The sequence below is a fragment of the Drosophila nasuta genome, chromosome 3 (assembly GCF_023558535.2).
Source record: "Drosophila nasuta strain 15112-1781.00 chromosome 3, ASM2355853v1, whole genome shotgun sequence".
NCBI classification, from domain to species: Eukaryota; Metazoa; Arthropoda; class Insecta; order Diptera; family Drosophilidae; genus Drosophila; species Drosophila nasuta.
The window spans coordinates 13,613,157-13,629,777 of record NC_083457.1 but is presented as its reverse complement, the minus strand read 5'-3'; the positions used below and the strand labels follow the sequence as shown (position 1 = coordinate 13,629,777).

At 39.7% G+C, this 16,621-nt stretch overlaps 1 protein-coding gene across 2 annotated transcripts; it reads left to right on the top strand.

Annotated features, from left to right (window-relative positions):
• Positions 1-239: 239 nt before the first annotated feature.
• Positions 240-16,612, top strand: LOC132789291 (uncharacterized). 2 transcript variants are annotated; one of them, XM_060797216.1, is made up of 3 exons: positions 240-875; positions 6,559-6,626; positions 16,525-16,612. In XM_060797216.1, the coding sequence occupies exons 1-3, from the start codon at positions 723-725 to the stop codon at positions 16,556-16,558; spliced, it is 255 nt and encodes an 84-aa protein (XP_060653199.1). In that variant the 5' UTR covers positions 240-722; the 3' UTR covers positions 16,559-16,612. The 2 variants fall into 2 exon arrangements, with proteins under 2 accessions (XP_060653199.1, XP_060653198.1); XM_060797215.1 differs by lacking the exon at positions 16,525-16,612 and adding an exon at positions 7,632-7,821.
• The last annotated feature ends 9 nt before the right edge of the window (positions 16,613-16,621 follow it).

Here is a 16,621-nt window from a genome sequence, read left to right as displayed (position 1 = left end):
ATACAGTTAGTCAGACAAACAAACGAACATGGCATGATTTTACGGGGTCGAAGATGTCTACTTCTATCAATAACATTTCATCCCGTCACAAAGTTATAATACCCTTCTACCGAGTATAAAAATCAACAAAAGATTACAAGGCATGTTATTAAAGTGATTCTGAGTAACCTTAAAATATTAAAGATCAACAGTGAAGAAACAATGTTATTGTTTATCATAAATCGTTAAGTATACAAAAAGTTGAGAGTTGTCTAGCAAGAGTAAATTCAATTTAAGCTGTCAGACAAAAATACACACACAATTTTTGAATGTTCATTTTCAATTTGTCAAATTTGCAATTGAATATTTACTCGATACTAGATACACGATGCACGAAAGCCAATCTAGCCCCAAGGCAGCAGCAAGCAGGCAAATAAAGTTTCAGTTTCAGCATAGTCAAAAGACTGTATGACATTCAAAAGTGCATTCACATTGAAATCAAATCTGTTTGTAATAACAATAATCAAAAGCAATAAAAACACTAAAAGCGAACGCAGTCGCAAGACAAACACGATGATTAAGTTGCCGCTCGAGATGATGATGACGTTGTTGTTGATACCATATACAAAATACAAAATTGCATTTATAAGCAATCATGTCAACGCCCAAAAGAAATATGAAAAGACGTTGTGTTGAGCGCTGTCGCCTGTCAACCAGACGCCGCAAGTCAAGTGGCAAGTGGCATGAGAGGCATGGGGCATGGGGCATGCAGCACAGACATGCATGAAAAGGGAGGCAAAGAACATTTTCGCCAAGCGCCTCCAGAAATTTCACTTCACACCTACGTCGTAGCTAAGGAGCAGTCAGAAGGAGGAGGACATCAAATAGAAACGGAAGTGAGTGTAAAGCATACAGGAAATGCATTCTGGCTGCCTGATGTCGTTTAGTGGGTGTTGCTGCAATGTCTGTTGCCTGCTTTTTCCTTGAAGGGGACAACTTTTCATTTGACTGTGCGACATGTGCCTTGACATTACAGCTAGAAGGTCGCCGGAAAGTAAGAGCTGTCTTATTTAACTGCTTAAATTCCTATAATTCCAATGCTCAAAGTCTTCTCTCACATTTTATTGATTTACAGCCGCAATTTAATGTTGAGTAATTGCTTGCCCCTACACACACGCATTTGAATTTGCTGCAGTTTCAAATTACTTTTAGCCTTTGAGCTGACTGTCCACTTTGCCAGATATTCAATCGTCGTCTGTATGGACGCAAGAGCTGCTTGACGATGCTGACAGTTGATTGAACACTTTTGAAATGACAAAAACGCCCCACGGGTGACATTTCTCAAAACACTTTACGTGGCCCAACCCATTCCCATTCCCAATCTCAGTCTCTCAGTCCACTTTTGTACCTTGCCTTTGAGTTTAGGTGTTGCAACCTTGATTTACGGCATTTGCCTCAACTGAACTTGGCCGCAGGCTGCCCAGATTATGGACTGAGAAATGGTAGCTGGCTTTTTGCATTTGCATCGCTCGCTCTCTCGCTAAAAAAGACGCCGCTGGCCAATCATTAAAACGTCGGCATGATGAGTTCGCCTCGCAGTTTCCACTGAAGCTCCAATTGGAGTCAGTCTCTCTTGCTCTCGCGTGGTTTTAAATTACCATTTTAATGCTGCCGAGTGCGACTGATTGATGTGCGCTGCTCTCCACTCTCCACACTCAGCACTCTCCAACCAATCTCTACATTGCAGTCGACAGTTGGCAGCCAAAATGTAAATGGCTTTTTCTGCAGCGTTTTTCCCGCTAACAAGCTTTTGGCATTTGCTCGTTGTCTCTTCTAAGGTTTTTCTCATTTTTCTCCCGACTCGCTTTAAAGGCATAAAAACTTTAATGTTGGCTATAAAAAAAAACGAAGCCCTTATTAACAGCTACTTTGAGACACTTCATTAGGTTCTGCTGCAATGCTGCTGATGTTGCTACTGTCGATTTGAGTTATGTGATAAGCCACTCGCCCACAAGGCTCCAGCATGTCGCCTCCTCCCCTTCTCCCTCCTCTGCGGCTGCACCTCGCTTTGCCTTGCCACAACATTTTGACGTGGTCGCCGCGCTGATTGAGCGCAAGTGGCGCGTTGACTGACAGCCTGACAGTCGGACACTTAGACGGCCAGACACTTTGGGCTTTTACCCCCTCAAACAGAGAAACATATATTTAAATATACATTTGGGCACATCTCTGCTCGTGGAGTGGCTTTTAAGCAGCTTCTGAAAGATGCGCGCGCCCGGGCCACGTCAAAAATGTCGTCGTCCATCTGCAACTTGCCTCCTCCCTCTTTCTCTTCCATCTCTCCCCTCGTGGCTGTCATGTCTCCTGCCGTGTAGCGAATGTTAATGAGCTGTTAAAACTCAGCGTCCGTCGTGAACGCATCTTCAAATTAAAGCTGCAGCAAGCAACCAACAACAGCAAGCAACAACAATAAAAACGAAGCACTGTTAACTTGTTTTTCTCCCTGTTTTGTTTACCATTTTGTTATTTTGTCACGGCTATAAATAGTTTCATTAGTTCGTCTACAATTGCCGGGTAAAAAAGACTCATAAATGTCTCTCTGGAAGTGGGGGAAATGTGTAGGCCACTAATTGGGACATTTGATAGGAGAATGCACGGTAATAACAACTAATGAGACTGAGTAAATAAGCTAATTAAATGACAGTTGCTATTCACTTCCAATCAAAAGACTAAAAACGCAGATGCAATCAAGTAAACAAACTGTAGGCGAATAATCTGCATAAATGAAGCCAAATACAACGATGGATCTCATTGTGTAGCATAAACTATTTTGCGTGCAACAAAAATGTCTAAATTAAATAATATTATAAAAGGAAATAATGTAAACAAGTAAAATTGATATACATCATTGATATTATAAATATTTTGTTGGAAAATTAATGTAACTAGAATGCAAACAAAAACTACACAAATTTTATTAACAACTTTTTTTAATACAAACAAAATACATTTTGTAAATGCTCTTGTCTTAAACACATCAGAGAATAATAGGCAAAATCATTTTAATCATATTTATCCCTAATTGAAACTTGCATGACAGCAAGTTAAAAGTTAAAAGCACAAATAAAAACTTGTTGCCTTCACAGCTTTTTCTCTCGAGGAATTAAATGAACTAATTGAAATGTTTCTGCTTTTGCCATAATCCATGTGAAAGCTCAACAATTATGCAATTTTGAAGCTATTAACATTTAGCTCTTAACTTTGTCAACACCCTTTCAACAAGGGCAATTCGAAAGCCTCTTAGCAGTCACTTCATTTAAGCAAATCACAGCAAATGAGCCGCACATGCAACTGCCTCCACTTATGCCTGCTCTTCACTCTAGAAGTTCTAAAGTTTCGCCCCCGCAGTTTTTGCTTGCGAGTTTCTCAAGTGTCTTATATGACAATAAGCTGTGAGCAAGTTGAACTACAGTCATGTCAGCACTCGTGTCTCTCTCTTTTCCATATAGAACTGAAATCCAATACCGCGTTCATGTTTTATATCAGAGGGCGCTTAAGCGGCTTCCGTGTGTCAAACACTTGGAGAACAGAGACCAAAAAGAGTAACCAAATACGCAAGACTGTGGCGCCACAGAAGCAATGAGTCTCAGATTACCTAAAATGGTTTGAGGAGTCGAGTTATGATTCTGAAATTAGTTGGAAATAGCCGATGGGAAATGGTCGAGACGAAAAAGTTATCCAAGTCGCTGTCTTAACTGGCTGAGGGATTTGCTCCCCAAACAATTTGTCTGCGCCGTTTTTCTGGCAATTACTTGTCTAAAATAATTGGCTATGCCGCAAAATTGAAAAGCTAAAGAAATAAGAAAAAGAAGGCACAAAGCAAATAGAAGCTCGAATCGAAATAGAGAAAACAGAGAAATGCGAAAACCAGACGTCAAACAATCAAAAACTGTCTGCTGACTTTGACTTTGGTTTGTAGCCACGGCTTTTACCAAAAGGTTTGACTTTGACTAGGGGGCAGCTCGTTAGGGCAGCCGATTTCCGTTTCCGGTCGAGAGCTACAGAGAGCTGTGACTGGCATTTGGAATTGAAAGAAAAACAAAGCGTGAAAGGATTTAGCAGCAATCACAGTTTCAATATTAATAGTTGGCTAGCCTTTCCTCATTTTCCTTTCCCCCAGCTCAGCATTTTTGCTGCGTGGCTGGTTTTAGCTTTCATTTCATTTCGGTTTCAGTCACAAGCTAGTCTCAGCTCAGCCCTTTTGTCCACCGCAGACATTGGCATTGGCAACAAACAAAGCGCAAATCGAAAAATGCTACGTTCAATGTCTCCACACCCATAAAAGCGATTTTTATTTGCCGTCTATTGACGTTATTGACTGACTCGCTCTCTCTCTCTGTGTGGCATTCAAGGCTGCCAGCGGCGACTCTGCCAACGGAAGCGAAGTTCCAGCTGTGACCACCAGCCGCAGGACATCGTTGAAGCAGTGAAAGCATTTCTCCTCCTTCTTCCCGCCTTCGCACATAAAAATAATATTCACCAAACGCTTTCGGTTTCGTCTCCCTCCCGCAACATCGACTGCTTTTGTGTTTGCATTTTAACTTTCGTTTTCAATTTTCATTGCCTTTTTTTGTTGTATTTTTTATTATTTGTGGCCAGCTGAAAATGATGTAGCATTTGGATTTACTCGGGCAATTCTAAACCATAAAATAAGTAAAAGCGTGTAAAATGCACCTGAGCTGTTGCCCAGACAAAGCCCAGACAGAGGGTTGAAAAGGTGGCAAATAAATTGGTAACAACAAAACGCAATCTTTTTCAAATGCTTTTCAATGTGCGCTTTATTGCCCAACTGAATGTGTGATGTGTAAAATATTAAAGGCATCTTTAAACACACATTATTTAGTGTCACATTTTCTTCACTTTACGATTTAATATTTATTTTTATATTGAAACATATTCGGGTGCAAATTAAATATATTTAAATATTAATCACTTAATACGTTTCATTAGTTCCCTCATGACCTAAAAGTTGGCAAACACTTGAAATTGACGCTTTAGCCTGGCAATTATAATAAGCGGCAATTATTAATTAGAATAATACTCATTAAAAACTTGTAGAGCGCATAAATTTCTGTATAATTTGCAGGCTGACGAACGAACGAAGGAAGTAGAATGGGAAATAACAATTTTAATGAAATTGCCAAGAGACAGTCGACAGTCAAGTCAGTTAGTCAGTCAGGCAGGCAGCCAACCAGTCAAGCTGTGTCAAGCCTCAGTGCTTATCGATTACATCTCGTCATGCGTCAGACGCCCACACAGACGCAGAGGGAAGAGGAAAGACAGCGAGAGCGGGAGAGGCGAAGGGAATGGTGCAGGAAGAGGTGGGAGAGGGGAATGTAGGGAGTACTAGAGCTGTTGGTGAAGGCCGCCGTCGGCTTAGTGTTTTGTAGTGTGGCAAATAAATTGACATTTATCTGTGTGTAACAAGATCAAGTATACGCAACGTTGCCTCTTCGAGTTGTGTGTGTGTGTGTTTGCATTGAGCCGAGCTGAGCTGTGATTTTGTGGCATACTCGTTGATACACTCTTGCCTTAATGATGCATGTGCAGAGCTCTGAAATTAAAACGGCATGCGATTCTAATCGCACAACACGGCGTATGAGTAATTTATATTGCGTACACTCGATCTGACCTCGAACTCCAACAAACAAGCACGCAAACAAATTAAAACGGAAACCAAACTTAAGTCCATGTCTTCATGCGGCAACTACTTAGATTTGGTTTTTGATTCTCGCTTCTTGCATTGAGGTTAACGTGCGTCATGTTCTGCTTAGGCGAAACTACCGACAGCAACTTGACATTTGATTTACCGATTAGTGCGTGGCAAGTCGCAGTATAAAGTCTGTGTGTGTGTGTGTGTGTGTGTGTGTGTGTGTGTGTGTGTGTGTGGAGTGCATTTGAATTGAAATTGCAAATTTGGTTTTTATTGAAAGTTTTTGCAAAAGAAAAGTTGGAGGAGGCCGCAGATTGAACTGATGAAAAGCCGCAACAAGGGCTGCAGTAAACATTATAAAGAACTTGTTCTTTTGAGTCTGATATTTATGTATTTTGTCGTCAACAGTTGATTTTAATAAACAATTTAATTGTTCACGCTTGTCTTGACTCTGCAGCCCTGGCAGCATATGCGTGTTGCGTTGCCACTTCTGTATCAGCCATCGTGTTGCAGCGCGTTGCACATGCAACTTGTTAGCTGCCGCCTTGTTGGCTTGTTGCCTCGCTGCTGCTTAGTTGAGTTGTTCCCACAGTTGACAGCGATGAAAACTTTGCTGACAGCCCAAACAGAAAGTACGTAGCAAGTTGACTTGTAAGCAAGTAAGTTGCCAGCGCACAGACTTATTTCTGGTTAGTTCATTTAACTATGCTCAAATCGAATGAGTAACATATCGAACGCAATTTTGCGGTCTACTTTTATTAAATACGAGTACATTCTAATCCAATTAAATATAAATATATTTTCCTACTCTGATTCAAAATTCAATTAGCATTGCTAACCCAGTTTTATTTTTTTTCTTTTTCCAGAGCTATGCCATAATTGCCAACAAGAGATTTAGAGCAGTCAGCAACGCATATAGTAAACGTAGAAAAAGGTAAGTTGCATTCCCTTTTAGTCTTTTTTTTTTTAAGCCACAGGCTGCATGGCATAATTACCAAGCGGAAATCACACATAAACCCAATTTGTAGCTGGGAGTTTAAAGCATTTGCCATCAAATTTCCTGTCCTTAAAACTGATAGGAATTTAATGCAACACGGAAATGCGCTCAACGAACCGATGCGACGACCAGGTGAAAAACCATTTGCAAAAAACTTCTTCCATTTCCGCAAAAAATAAGAGAACTGAAAAAAGAAGTCTTGCTGGGCAGTGCAAAAAGTTCAGTATAAGGAAAATGCATTGAAATCTCTTTTTATTATTCTCTTACTGCACACCATAATCTTCTTACGGTGTACTTTTACATCAATTTTTATTAAAGTCCATTAACTAGCCAAACAACAGCGTTAGGCAGCAACAAGTGCAGCATGGAAAAAACTAATTTGCCATAGGCATTAAGGCAGCTTTAAGCTCAAACTTTGTTTGCCTTTTCTTCAGCTAATCCTGTGCAATTTAAAAGGGTGACAAACTTGATTCTTTGCCCATTATTTACTTAACTTTCGTTATTTTTCATATTTATTTGCTGGTCAAAACAAAAGTCTGTGTGTGTTGCCTGACAACGCTGACATCGTTGGCAGTCTGGCAGATTGGCGACTTTCGGTTAAATGAATTTAAATTACATTTACGTGCTTTGGCTTCACATTGGCCTGAATGCTGTGTAAATCATGAATAAATAAATTTTATGCGTAAATATAATTCAATTACCAGCAACAAAAATGGATAAAGTACGATCCCTTCTCTACTCCCTCTCCTTCTCTATGAGCCACTGCGAGGCTCCTTTAGGTGCCATACCCGAACATAGACTGCCTTTTTTTTCTGTCAGGCATCTGCTATTTTTTTTGGCCATTTCAAAGCCGAACATAAAATAAAATGCTGCCAGTTAGGGGACACTTTTTAGGCACTTCATTGATTTTCATTGATTTTGTGAGAGTTATTTTTACAAAAGGTATTTATTTGATGGCTTTGGCATCTGCTGCTGCTCCTCCTGCTGCCAACGATGGGCGACTACTCGTAATTTATTGATTCGTTTGTCCTTGGGTATTTACGTTTTCGGAACAGCTGGGGAAACTGCGCTGCCAGGGACAACAAGTTGATTTCTTTCCCCTGTCTATTAACAGTCAACTCAATGGGCTCGACTTTGGGCATTTTGAACAGGCATTTTTCCATATTTTGTGTTCTTACAGATTCGACGAAAAGTTTGTTATTTTTTTTACTAAGCAAACATATTTATTATTGTATTTGAATTCAAAATTTCGCTTAAATGTATGTGCATAATGAAGAATAATACTTAATAACTAAAAAATAGTAAAAAGTATTTTAAATGTATAGTATTATATTATATATTCATAAATTTATAATATATATACTGTAATTTTATTCTGCAGCGATATTTATTTTTAGTTTTTTTTTTAATGGAAGTCTTTCTCATAACCAGAAGTTGAAGTAAAATAAAATACTAGAAAGCTCAAAATATGTTCCTCATTAAAAAAGGATCTCGAAGATGTTGGTTAAACTTATAATTATCAACTATAAAGCATATTTGTTTCTGAAAACTTCACATCTCTTACTATCGTAAAGTGAGTTATTTCCTTTATAACTTGACTTCTTTAATATTTATCGCATATGTGCATACAAAGCAAATACTTCGATTGCCTTCTCGCATCACGCATCAAGAGAATTCCCCAAATTTCTTTGGAGCTGCAGAGTCAGCATTGTCAAGTCTGTGGATAAAAGTTCCATAAATCACTCAGTGGACTCAACAGGTTGCCATTGGCCCAGTCAGCTCCAATAGTCTGCCCATTTTTCAAGTGCCTGCATTCAATTAACAGTTGAATTTATGTATGGGGGAAAAGTCGGGAAGCACACACTCACACACACATATGCAGAGGAGTAAGTATTTCACATTCTGTCGAAAATTGTTCGTATCAACTGCCAACTGCAATTAAAAGGCAATGAATTTTGCTCTTTCTCTTTCACTTTAATCTTTCTCTGTTTGTCTTTTGGTTGCCTGCCAATGTGCGGAGGCGGAACGCTGCGCTGTGGGGGGTGGCATGCCCCCAAAAAAGGGGCGTGTCTTTGTGTGTGTCTTGAAAGTAAAACACTTAACTTAAATTGTGTTCAACAGCTGGAAATAAACGGCGAATGAGGAAGGGAAAAAATTAAACGCGCATTGCTTTAATTTTCGGCATCATTTTGCCACTTCAATTTCAATACTCCTCCCTGCTCCCTCCCCTTTAGAATGCCCTCTCAAAAAGATAAATACGTTATCTCCTACCCTGAAGTGATTATAATTTATCGATTCCAGGGGCAACATCTGTCTGGGCGACGACTGTCTAAAAATAGTTTTGTGCATGTTTTATGTGCATTTTATACATTTTATTTAAATTTTCCAACAACAAAAACTCATTCCTCGCATTCCACTTCCACGTTTTCCCCTTCCCTATTTTTCTCCTCTTGCAGAGAACATTAGCCAAAGCTGCTGTCGCCCTTTTGGCAACACATTTCACATTTTTCATTATTTCCACATTTTGTGATAAAGTGAAATTTGAAAATGTCTTTGCTTTGTTCTTATTTTCGTTGTAAGCAGCTGTCGCATGCCACGCCCCCTTCTCCTTCTTCCCCCAACGCCCACCTGTCATGCTGGCAGCTTGGTAATAAAATTATTAACGTGTAAATTCCAGCGACTTATTTAGCTGCCAATTAATAAATTTTATATTCATTTGCCCAGTCGTTTGTTTTCCTCGTGTTTTTCTTTTTCATTCTTTTTTCATTTGTTCCACGCATTCCAACCCCTCTCCGCCCTTCTCCATTTTGGTGTGTCTGGCATATTAATGAGCATTTGTTGCATTTGATGTCGAAAATTTATGAGAGCAGGTTAAATTCTCGGGATTTCTAGATGTTGTTCTGTTCATTTGCTCAATTTATTTATGTGCTTACAAAATCACGATAATAGAAGTGTCAAATACTGTTTTTCCCCCTTTGATATTCATAATTTCTGTCGTGGCTCTTAAAGATGCTGTTGCAACTGACATCAAAGTATTATGCAAGCCAAAATGTAGAGATTACGAAAATTAGACCACAACGATTTAGTATAGGGAAAAGTATATATGTATATAGTACTATATGCATGCCAGACACGTTTGCCAGTCAGAATTTCAATTCCCTGAATTTCGCTGGGTTGGTCGTAAATAAGTGCTACAACCCTCTCCGTCCCGCCCATTCAGGAGCACGCCCCCACATTAAACTTTGACCCATTTCGCAGAGCTCATTTGCATAGCAGCGACTCGAGTCGCAGTCGGAGTCGCACTCGCAGCTTGGGCGATAAAACCCTTTCGAAATAAATTAAAAACGAAGATCTAGCTAAATATTTAACTAGCTCACACACACACACACATGTGAAAAAAGGGGAAGAACAAAAATTACCCAGGGATGCAGTTCAGAGACTTAAAAACTAAAAACTGTGGAAAGCACTCTAATTGTTATATGTTTATCCACACACACACACACACACACACACACACACACACAGCAAAGATGGCAAACACAGAAACTATGACCATGCCGCGTGACCTGCCCCAACTCCAATTCCTTAACTCCATGGGCAATCCCTAAGCCAAAGTCAAGCCATTACAAGCAATGGCTATGGCGCCATTGTGTCCCAGTCCCTGGCAGCGGAACATTGTGTTGGCTTTGGCTTTGGCGAATTTTTAATGCGCGCCGCCAGTGGCTCCAAAAATGTATTTCACTTCATTTTTTATGTGCTCACTCCATTCCACACACACACACACAAGAACCACCCAAAAAGCACAACCCTTGCCTGCATGTGAATGTATTGCCGTGGCGTCCGAATAAAAAAAGGTTTGCGTGCCAAATTATTGTGCCAGTGGCCTAAAGCTTTTTCTTTTTTTTCTGCTTGACTTCTATGTTTGGTCTTTGCTTGCTTCCCTTTTTTTTGTATTTTCGTTGGCAGCAGCCAGAACGCAAAGTGCGTTGTACTCGACTCCTTTTATTTTGTTGCTTTGAGCTGCCAGCAAAAATCGATAGAAGTCACAAGCGTCCAACGTGGCGTATGAGAATTGTGACAAGGTACGAAATAAAGATTTTACTAGCTAAAGCTGAGCACAGAAACAAGCATTTATAGATGAAATAGTTCATTTAAAATTTAAGAGAACTTTTCACAGTTTATTTTCAAAACATTTCTTACTACTGTGACAAGGTACAAAATGAAGGATTTGGTAGCTAAAGCTGAACACAGAAAAAAACATTTATAGATGAAATAGATCATTTAAAATTAAAACGATTTTTCGCAATTTCAATTATTTATTTCAGCAATATTTTTTGCTACTGTGACAAGCTACAAAATAAAGATTTTAGTAGCAAAAGCTAAGCAATGTAGTTGAAATATAAATAATTAAATTTAAGAGAACAATTTTTGACTAAACTAAGACTTGCTTAAAATACTTTTGTATATAGTTCTCAAATAATAAATCTTAGCTGCCAAATATTTTTAGTGCTTATAACTCATGCTTGTCTGTCACTTCAAGACTATTGGCTGAGATATACGAGCGCAAACAAAACGACTTGGAAAACGACCGCTGAAGCTGCCTGGGAAAATAGAAAACTAAGCACATATGTGCCAGTGTCTGCAAACATTTTTCTTTTTTCATTTGCCATGTGCACTTTGTTGTATTGTTTTCTTTATATTTGCGCTGCGGTTGATCTGCAGCGGAAAAGCAGGAATAAGTGAGAAGCGCGAGATACCCTGTAGAAAATATGTAAATCAGAAATGAATTTTATGGTTTTTTTTAAATAATTTGTTATTGAGACATATGGAACATACAATTTTAAAAGATATGTCAAAGTAAATAAGCAAGTATCTTTGTGATTTCTTATTTCCTTATTTACTCTTTCTAATTTTTTATTTCATATTTCACGCTTCTTACTTCTTAGTTTTTAGTTATTAGTTCTTAGTTCATTATTTCTCAGTTCTCAGCTCTTAGTCCTCATTTTACATTTCACATTTCTTATATTATATTTATTGTTTTTTTTTTGTCTATACATGTCAAATGTTTTATTATGATTGCCAGCTTTTATGTCATTCCTTAACTGAAATTGCAACTGATTACTTTGCATATATATGTCTTGTAATATACAGCAGAAGTTTATGAGACTACAGGGTATAAGTTGTAGTGGCAAAACGGGAAAGCAGGGAACAGGCCACAAAATGCGGCAGCGCCTCTTCAAATGGCTTAATAAGCAGCCACGAGCCAAAACACGAACAGCAGCAACAACAATTTTAAAAGAGGGGAGCACAATATCTAAAGCTGTCTCGGAGTTGCAGACGCCGTGGCAGACGTGGCAGTAGCAAACATGCAGCCAGCCGCCAGCCACCAGGCAGCATGCAACGTGCAACGTGCAGCAAGCAGTGGAACAGACGCCATGCGGCAAAATAAAAACCAAAAAAAAAAAAAAACGTAATAAAATAGATACAAGAACGCGGACTAGGTATTTAAAAATATATATCGCCGAAGCAGGAGCAGAGTTTCGCCAGCCAAGTGGACGGGGCCCGAAATAATGCGACAATTGCATTAAGTGCACAATGGATGGATGACCGAGCAGGGAGAGAGAAAGGAGGGGAGCGAACAACTAGACGATTGCCTGGCAAATGAAATATTTTATCTTTATATGCAGTTTGCAGTTTTTGTCATTTAGCTTCACATTTCTCTCAGTTTCATGGTGATGGTATCTTTTATTCTTTTCTTCTTTTTTTTGGGTGCGATGCTCAACTGGTTTTTATTGCACCAGGTTATGGTCGAATAAAGTTTTCGAGTTTATCGAAGTGTTTAACTGAAAATGCCACAAGGACTAAACAACATGCATATCTAGAGCAATTATAAATATCGTTTGTTTGTTAGAATTTTGAATTAAAATGGCAAGTTATTAAACGCATTTTGTGTAGTTCATTTTTGCTTGTTGTGTTTTGCCACACTCGAAACACGCAACTCGGGCAAAAAGAACACAATTTTGCATTTAGAACTGTCACAACTGAAGTCCTCTTCAACAATTGACCAGAAAGCTGCAACAGCAACAGAACTCGGCCAACAATTGCATTAATTATGGGTGCGGCAACATTTTGTAGCAATGTCTTTTGCCAAATTGCCACAGAACAGCACTTGAAACTTTTGCAGACACTCAATTATGTGGTCCAACTAATGCCAGGGAAGGAGGTGAGGAACTGCCTCTGCGACGACATCTACAATTCATCTTTGACGGTGTCGTCTCTTCTCGCTTCTCACCAGCGCATTGCAAATCTGTGTGAGCGGAGGCATAGAAGAAATTTGTGCGTGCCGCACTTCAAAGGCGAAACAGAAGTCTCTTCACTCTCGACGACGAATCGGGCATGGAATCTGCAGCATTGTCTGTCGCTTTTTTTTGTTGTTGTTGTTGCCTTTTCTGTTTGCCTATCCAATAACCAAGAAAGAGACCAGACCCCAGACTATAGAAGAGAGAGCGGCGGGGGGCGAGTGAAATGCTAATCTTGATAAAAATAAACGCACTCGGGCACGTTGAGGTGGAAAAGTTGGCGCGTCTCACGTTTTTCGTCGCATTTTCAATTTGCTTGGCATTTGCCTGGCCATTGTCAGTATTACCTCATCCCATCCCCTCTCGTTCCCTTTGCCCTCTGTTCCCTCTGCTCCCTTTGGACGCTTGTTAAGTGAATATTAATATTGACTTTTTGCCTGTTTGCTTTCGCATAGTTGGCAAAGTTTTTCACCTTTGATTGTTTCGCTTCCTCGCATTTTGCCATCCTGAACCTGAACGTGAACCTGAATCCCCATGAACCCTGACCTCACCCTCGCTTACCATTTGTGGCCTTAAAAGTCAATGCGGTCTCCGCTCACTCGCTCTCATTTTCCCATACTTCTTTCTTTTTGCTCGATGCCTGCTTTTAAATTTATGTGCAAAGTTTTGTGCGTGGCACGAAGGGAGAGCTGCTGCTGCTGCTGCTGTTGGATTTCCCCAACTGGTGGCATGCTCCTACTATTATCAGCATTTGATGCTGCGCTCGCTATTATTTTCCATTTTTATGACAGTTAACTTGAGCGTCTCGTTTCCCTATTGGGAACCTACAATATATGTATGTATGTATACCTTGTAACTTCCTTTTTTGCACTTCCCATGGGAACAGCCAGTTTCAGGTACGCATTTAACTTGAGTTGCCATGCGGCTAGCATAAAAATAAATTGCCAAAAAAAATAGGCAAACACTGTCAATATAATTAAATGAAGCTTATAAAAGCAGGCGAAAGTAAAGCAAAAAAAAAACTCGAGTGTGACGTGACATGATTGGATCGAGCAGAAGTCATAAACTCCATGACATTGTGAACTTCACCGAGAACTTCTTTAAATATGTGGACTAAAATGTCAGACAGTTCTTTAATATTAAATGCGTTCTTTATTTATTAAAAGTTTGCATTTTGCACCTGGCGTTGGAAATCAGAGACTGCTACTCAATTATGGCTTAAGTCGATTAAAGCACTCATTCATTTTGTTCAGTTGCTCCTCCTTACAATATTTAAGCGTTTCATAAGCCTATTATGGACCAACTTCGATGACGTTGGCCCCATTAAAAGTGCCACAGAGTGAAAAGTGGGCGACAAAAGGGCAAAAACAACAACAATGGCAGCTCCCTCACAACTTGTTGGCCTTTGACGACGACATCGCTGGCTGCTCCAATTCGGATGGCCCCAAGTACTTTCCAACTGCCCTTGTGCTCCGCTTACCCCTCCTCTTCCCCTTCCTTACCTTTCCTCATTCTCTGTGCCTGTTGTCGTTCCAACAGCTCCTTTAGAGAAACCGCAAGCGACGGCGTGCTATCAAAATATTTGCCACAATGAAATCATATTTGTGTACCCTGCGCCACGCCCACCACTTAGAAGCGGTGCACCTGCAAACATTCTGAAGGCAAAGTTGATGAAGAGCACCGACAGAGAGAGAAGGAGGGGGAGGGAGCACACTCAAGTGAGGCTGGCGTGCGAAAGTTTATTAAAAACTTTGTTTGCCTTTTGCTATATTTTTTTGCAAAACAAACAAACAACCACATACACACACCTACACACACACATACATACACCCGCACTCATACGTAGACAGAGTTGCAAAAGCAACAGGAACAAAAGCAACAACAACAATGGCCATGTGAAACTTAATAATTCACACGGGAGTGAATTTTTCACAATTTTCGCTTTTTGCCGTTTTTGCCATACAGAGAGAGAGAAAATGGGTGCGAAAGAGACGGTGAAAATAGAGCGACAGAGAGGCTGCGATTGGATAGTTAGTTGACTCTGCTTGTTTTCCACCAATTTTATTGAAGCGTAAAATATGATCCAAGAACTGGCGACCAAACTGCGATGGCGGCCTACAAGCTGTATGTGTGTGTTTATATAGTTCTTAGTTTGTATTTGTGTGTGTGCCAGTGAGCTTTCAACTTTTGTTGACAGTATGAAACCTCAAAAGTTTGCGCTTCGCTTTTATTATTTGTTTTACAGCTAGTTAAGGGCATTGTTCAAATTGCTGCTGTGTGCAGGAAAAGTAGAGAAAGAGAGAGAGAGAGAGTAAGTGAGAAGGAAGGAAGGTCTTTTCATTTGTTTGTGCTTACCACATATGCAAATCGGTAGTGAAACAGTCAGACAGACATTTTACCCTTTTCGCAAAGGGCAGAAGATTTGCCTGTAATTTGTTAATTACTTAATTGAGTGTTGGCCAAAGGGCAAATATTTAATTTAAATAGAATGCATGCAGTGAGCTATTAATGGATCCGTGTGGTGAATACCATGAACTTACTGCCTTGAGTGCGCAAATGCATTATTACTGAAAGTTATTTGAGGATGACCCTAAAAGTAGGCAATGGAAAATGTGAAACGCCACTGGGCATATTTTAACGCGGCAGCCAAAAAGTAGGCAATGAAAAATTGTGTGCGCTGAAGGCATTTAAATTTGCAAGTGCAAATTAGCGGAAATTTAAATGCGCCAGACACTTAACCAGCACAACGCGCTATTTAAGAGATTTAATATGCAAATCAGCCTGTGACTTCTGCTGCAACACCTTGGCGTGGGAATCGTCTTTGTGTTTTTCTTTTCCTTCTTTTTTTTGTAATTTTTTGGTGCGTAATTCATAAAAAACTTTTGCGGCTGCTGCCAGTTTATTTAACACTCGCTCGCCACAAGATTTATGCGCATAAGTTGCTCGCTAATATTTCATAAAAGTCGACTCGCAGACACCTTTCCCTCTCTTGCCTCGCATCCCCCTCTCGCTGAGCAGTCGCCGCACCCAAAAGGAAGCGTAGCAAAAGTCAGAACTCGTTGGCCGATGAAAAGTGCTGACAACTTGCATAGAAAGTTGCTGACTTTCCAGACAACGACGCGGTGAGCCTGGTAGAAAATGAAAATGCTATTGAGCTAACTCGGCTGCATTTTATGGCTTAGATGCAAAAAGTACCACGACGTCGACGACGACTCCAAGGCGTGTCTGCAATTTCTCCTAATGTCCCCGAAAAACTTTTGCATAATGCAGTAGAATGGTTATAGTTATGATCTGTCATTGGCTGTGCCAGAGATTAAAAGCTATTTAAAAATGGCATTTTCATAAAGTTGACAATAGAAAATTAGCTAAATTTATCATGAATTATTTGTAGGATTTGTAGTTGCAAATAAATGCATATTTGACTTTTGGTTTCCTAGTTTGATCTAACTAATTAAGCCTAAAATTAAGCTGCTCTACGCTATTCTCCCAATCCTCTGCAAATTTATTCAATATATTACTTTGTCTTCTACTTACAGCCAACTGTCAGCAATGACGTCCAATAATTGGTGATATTGCATCACATACAACATAAATTGAAGACAAATAACTCAATCAGCGCAGCAGCAAAAACCT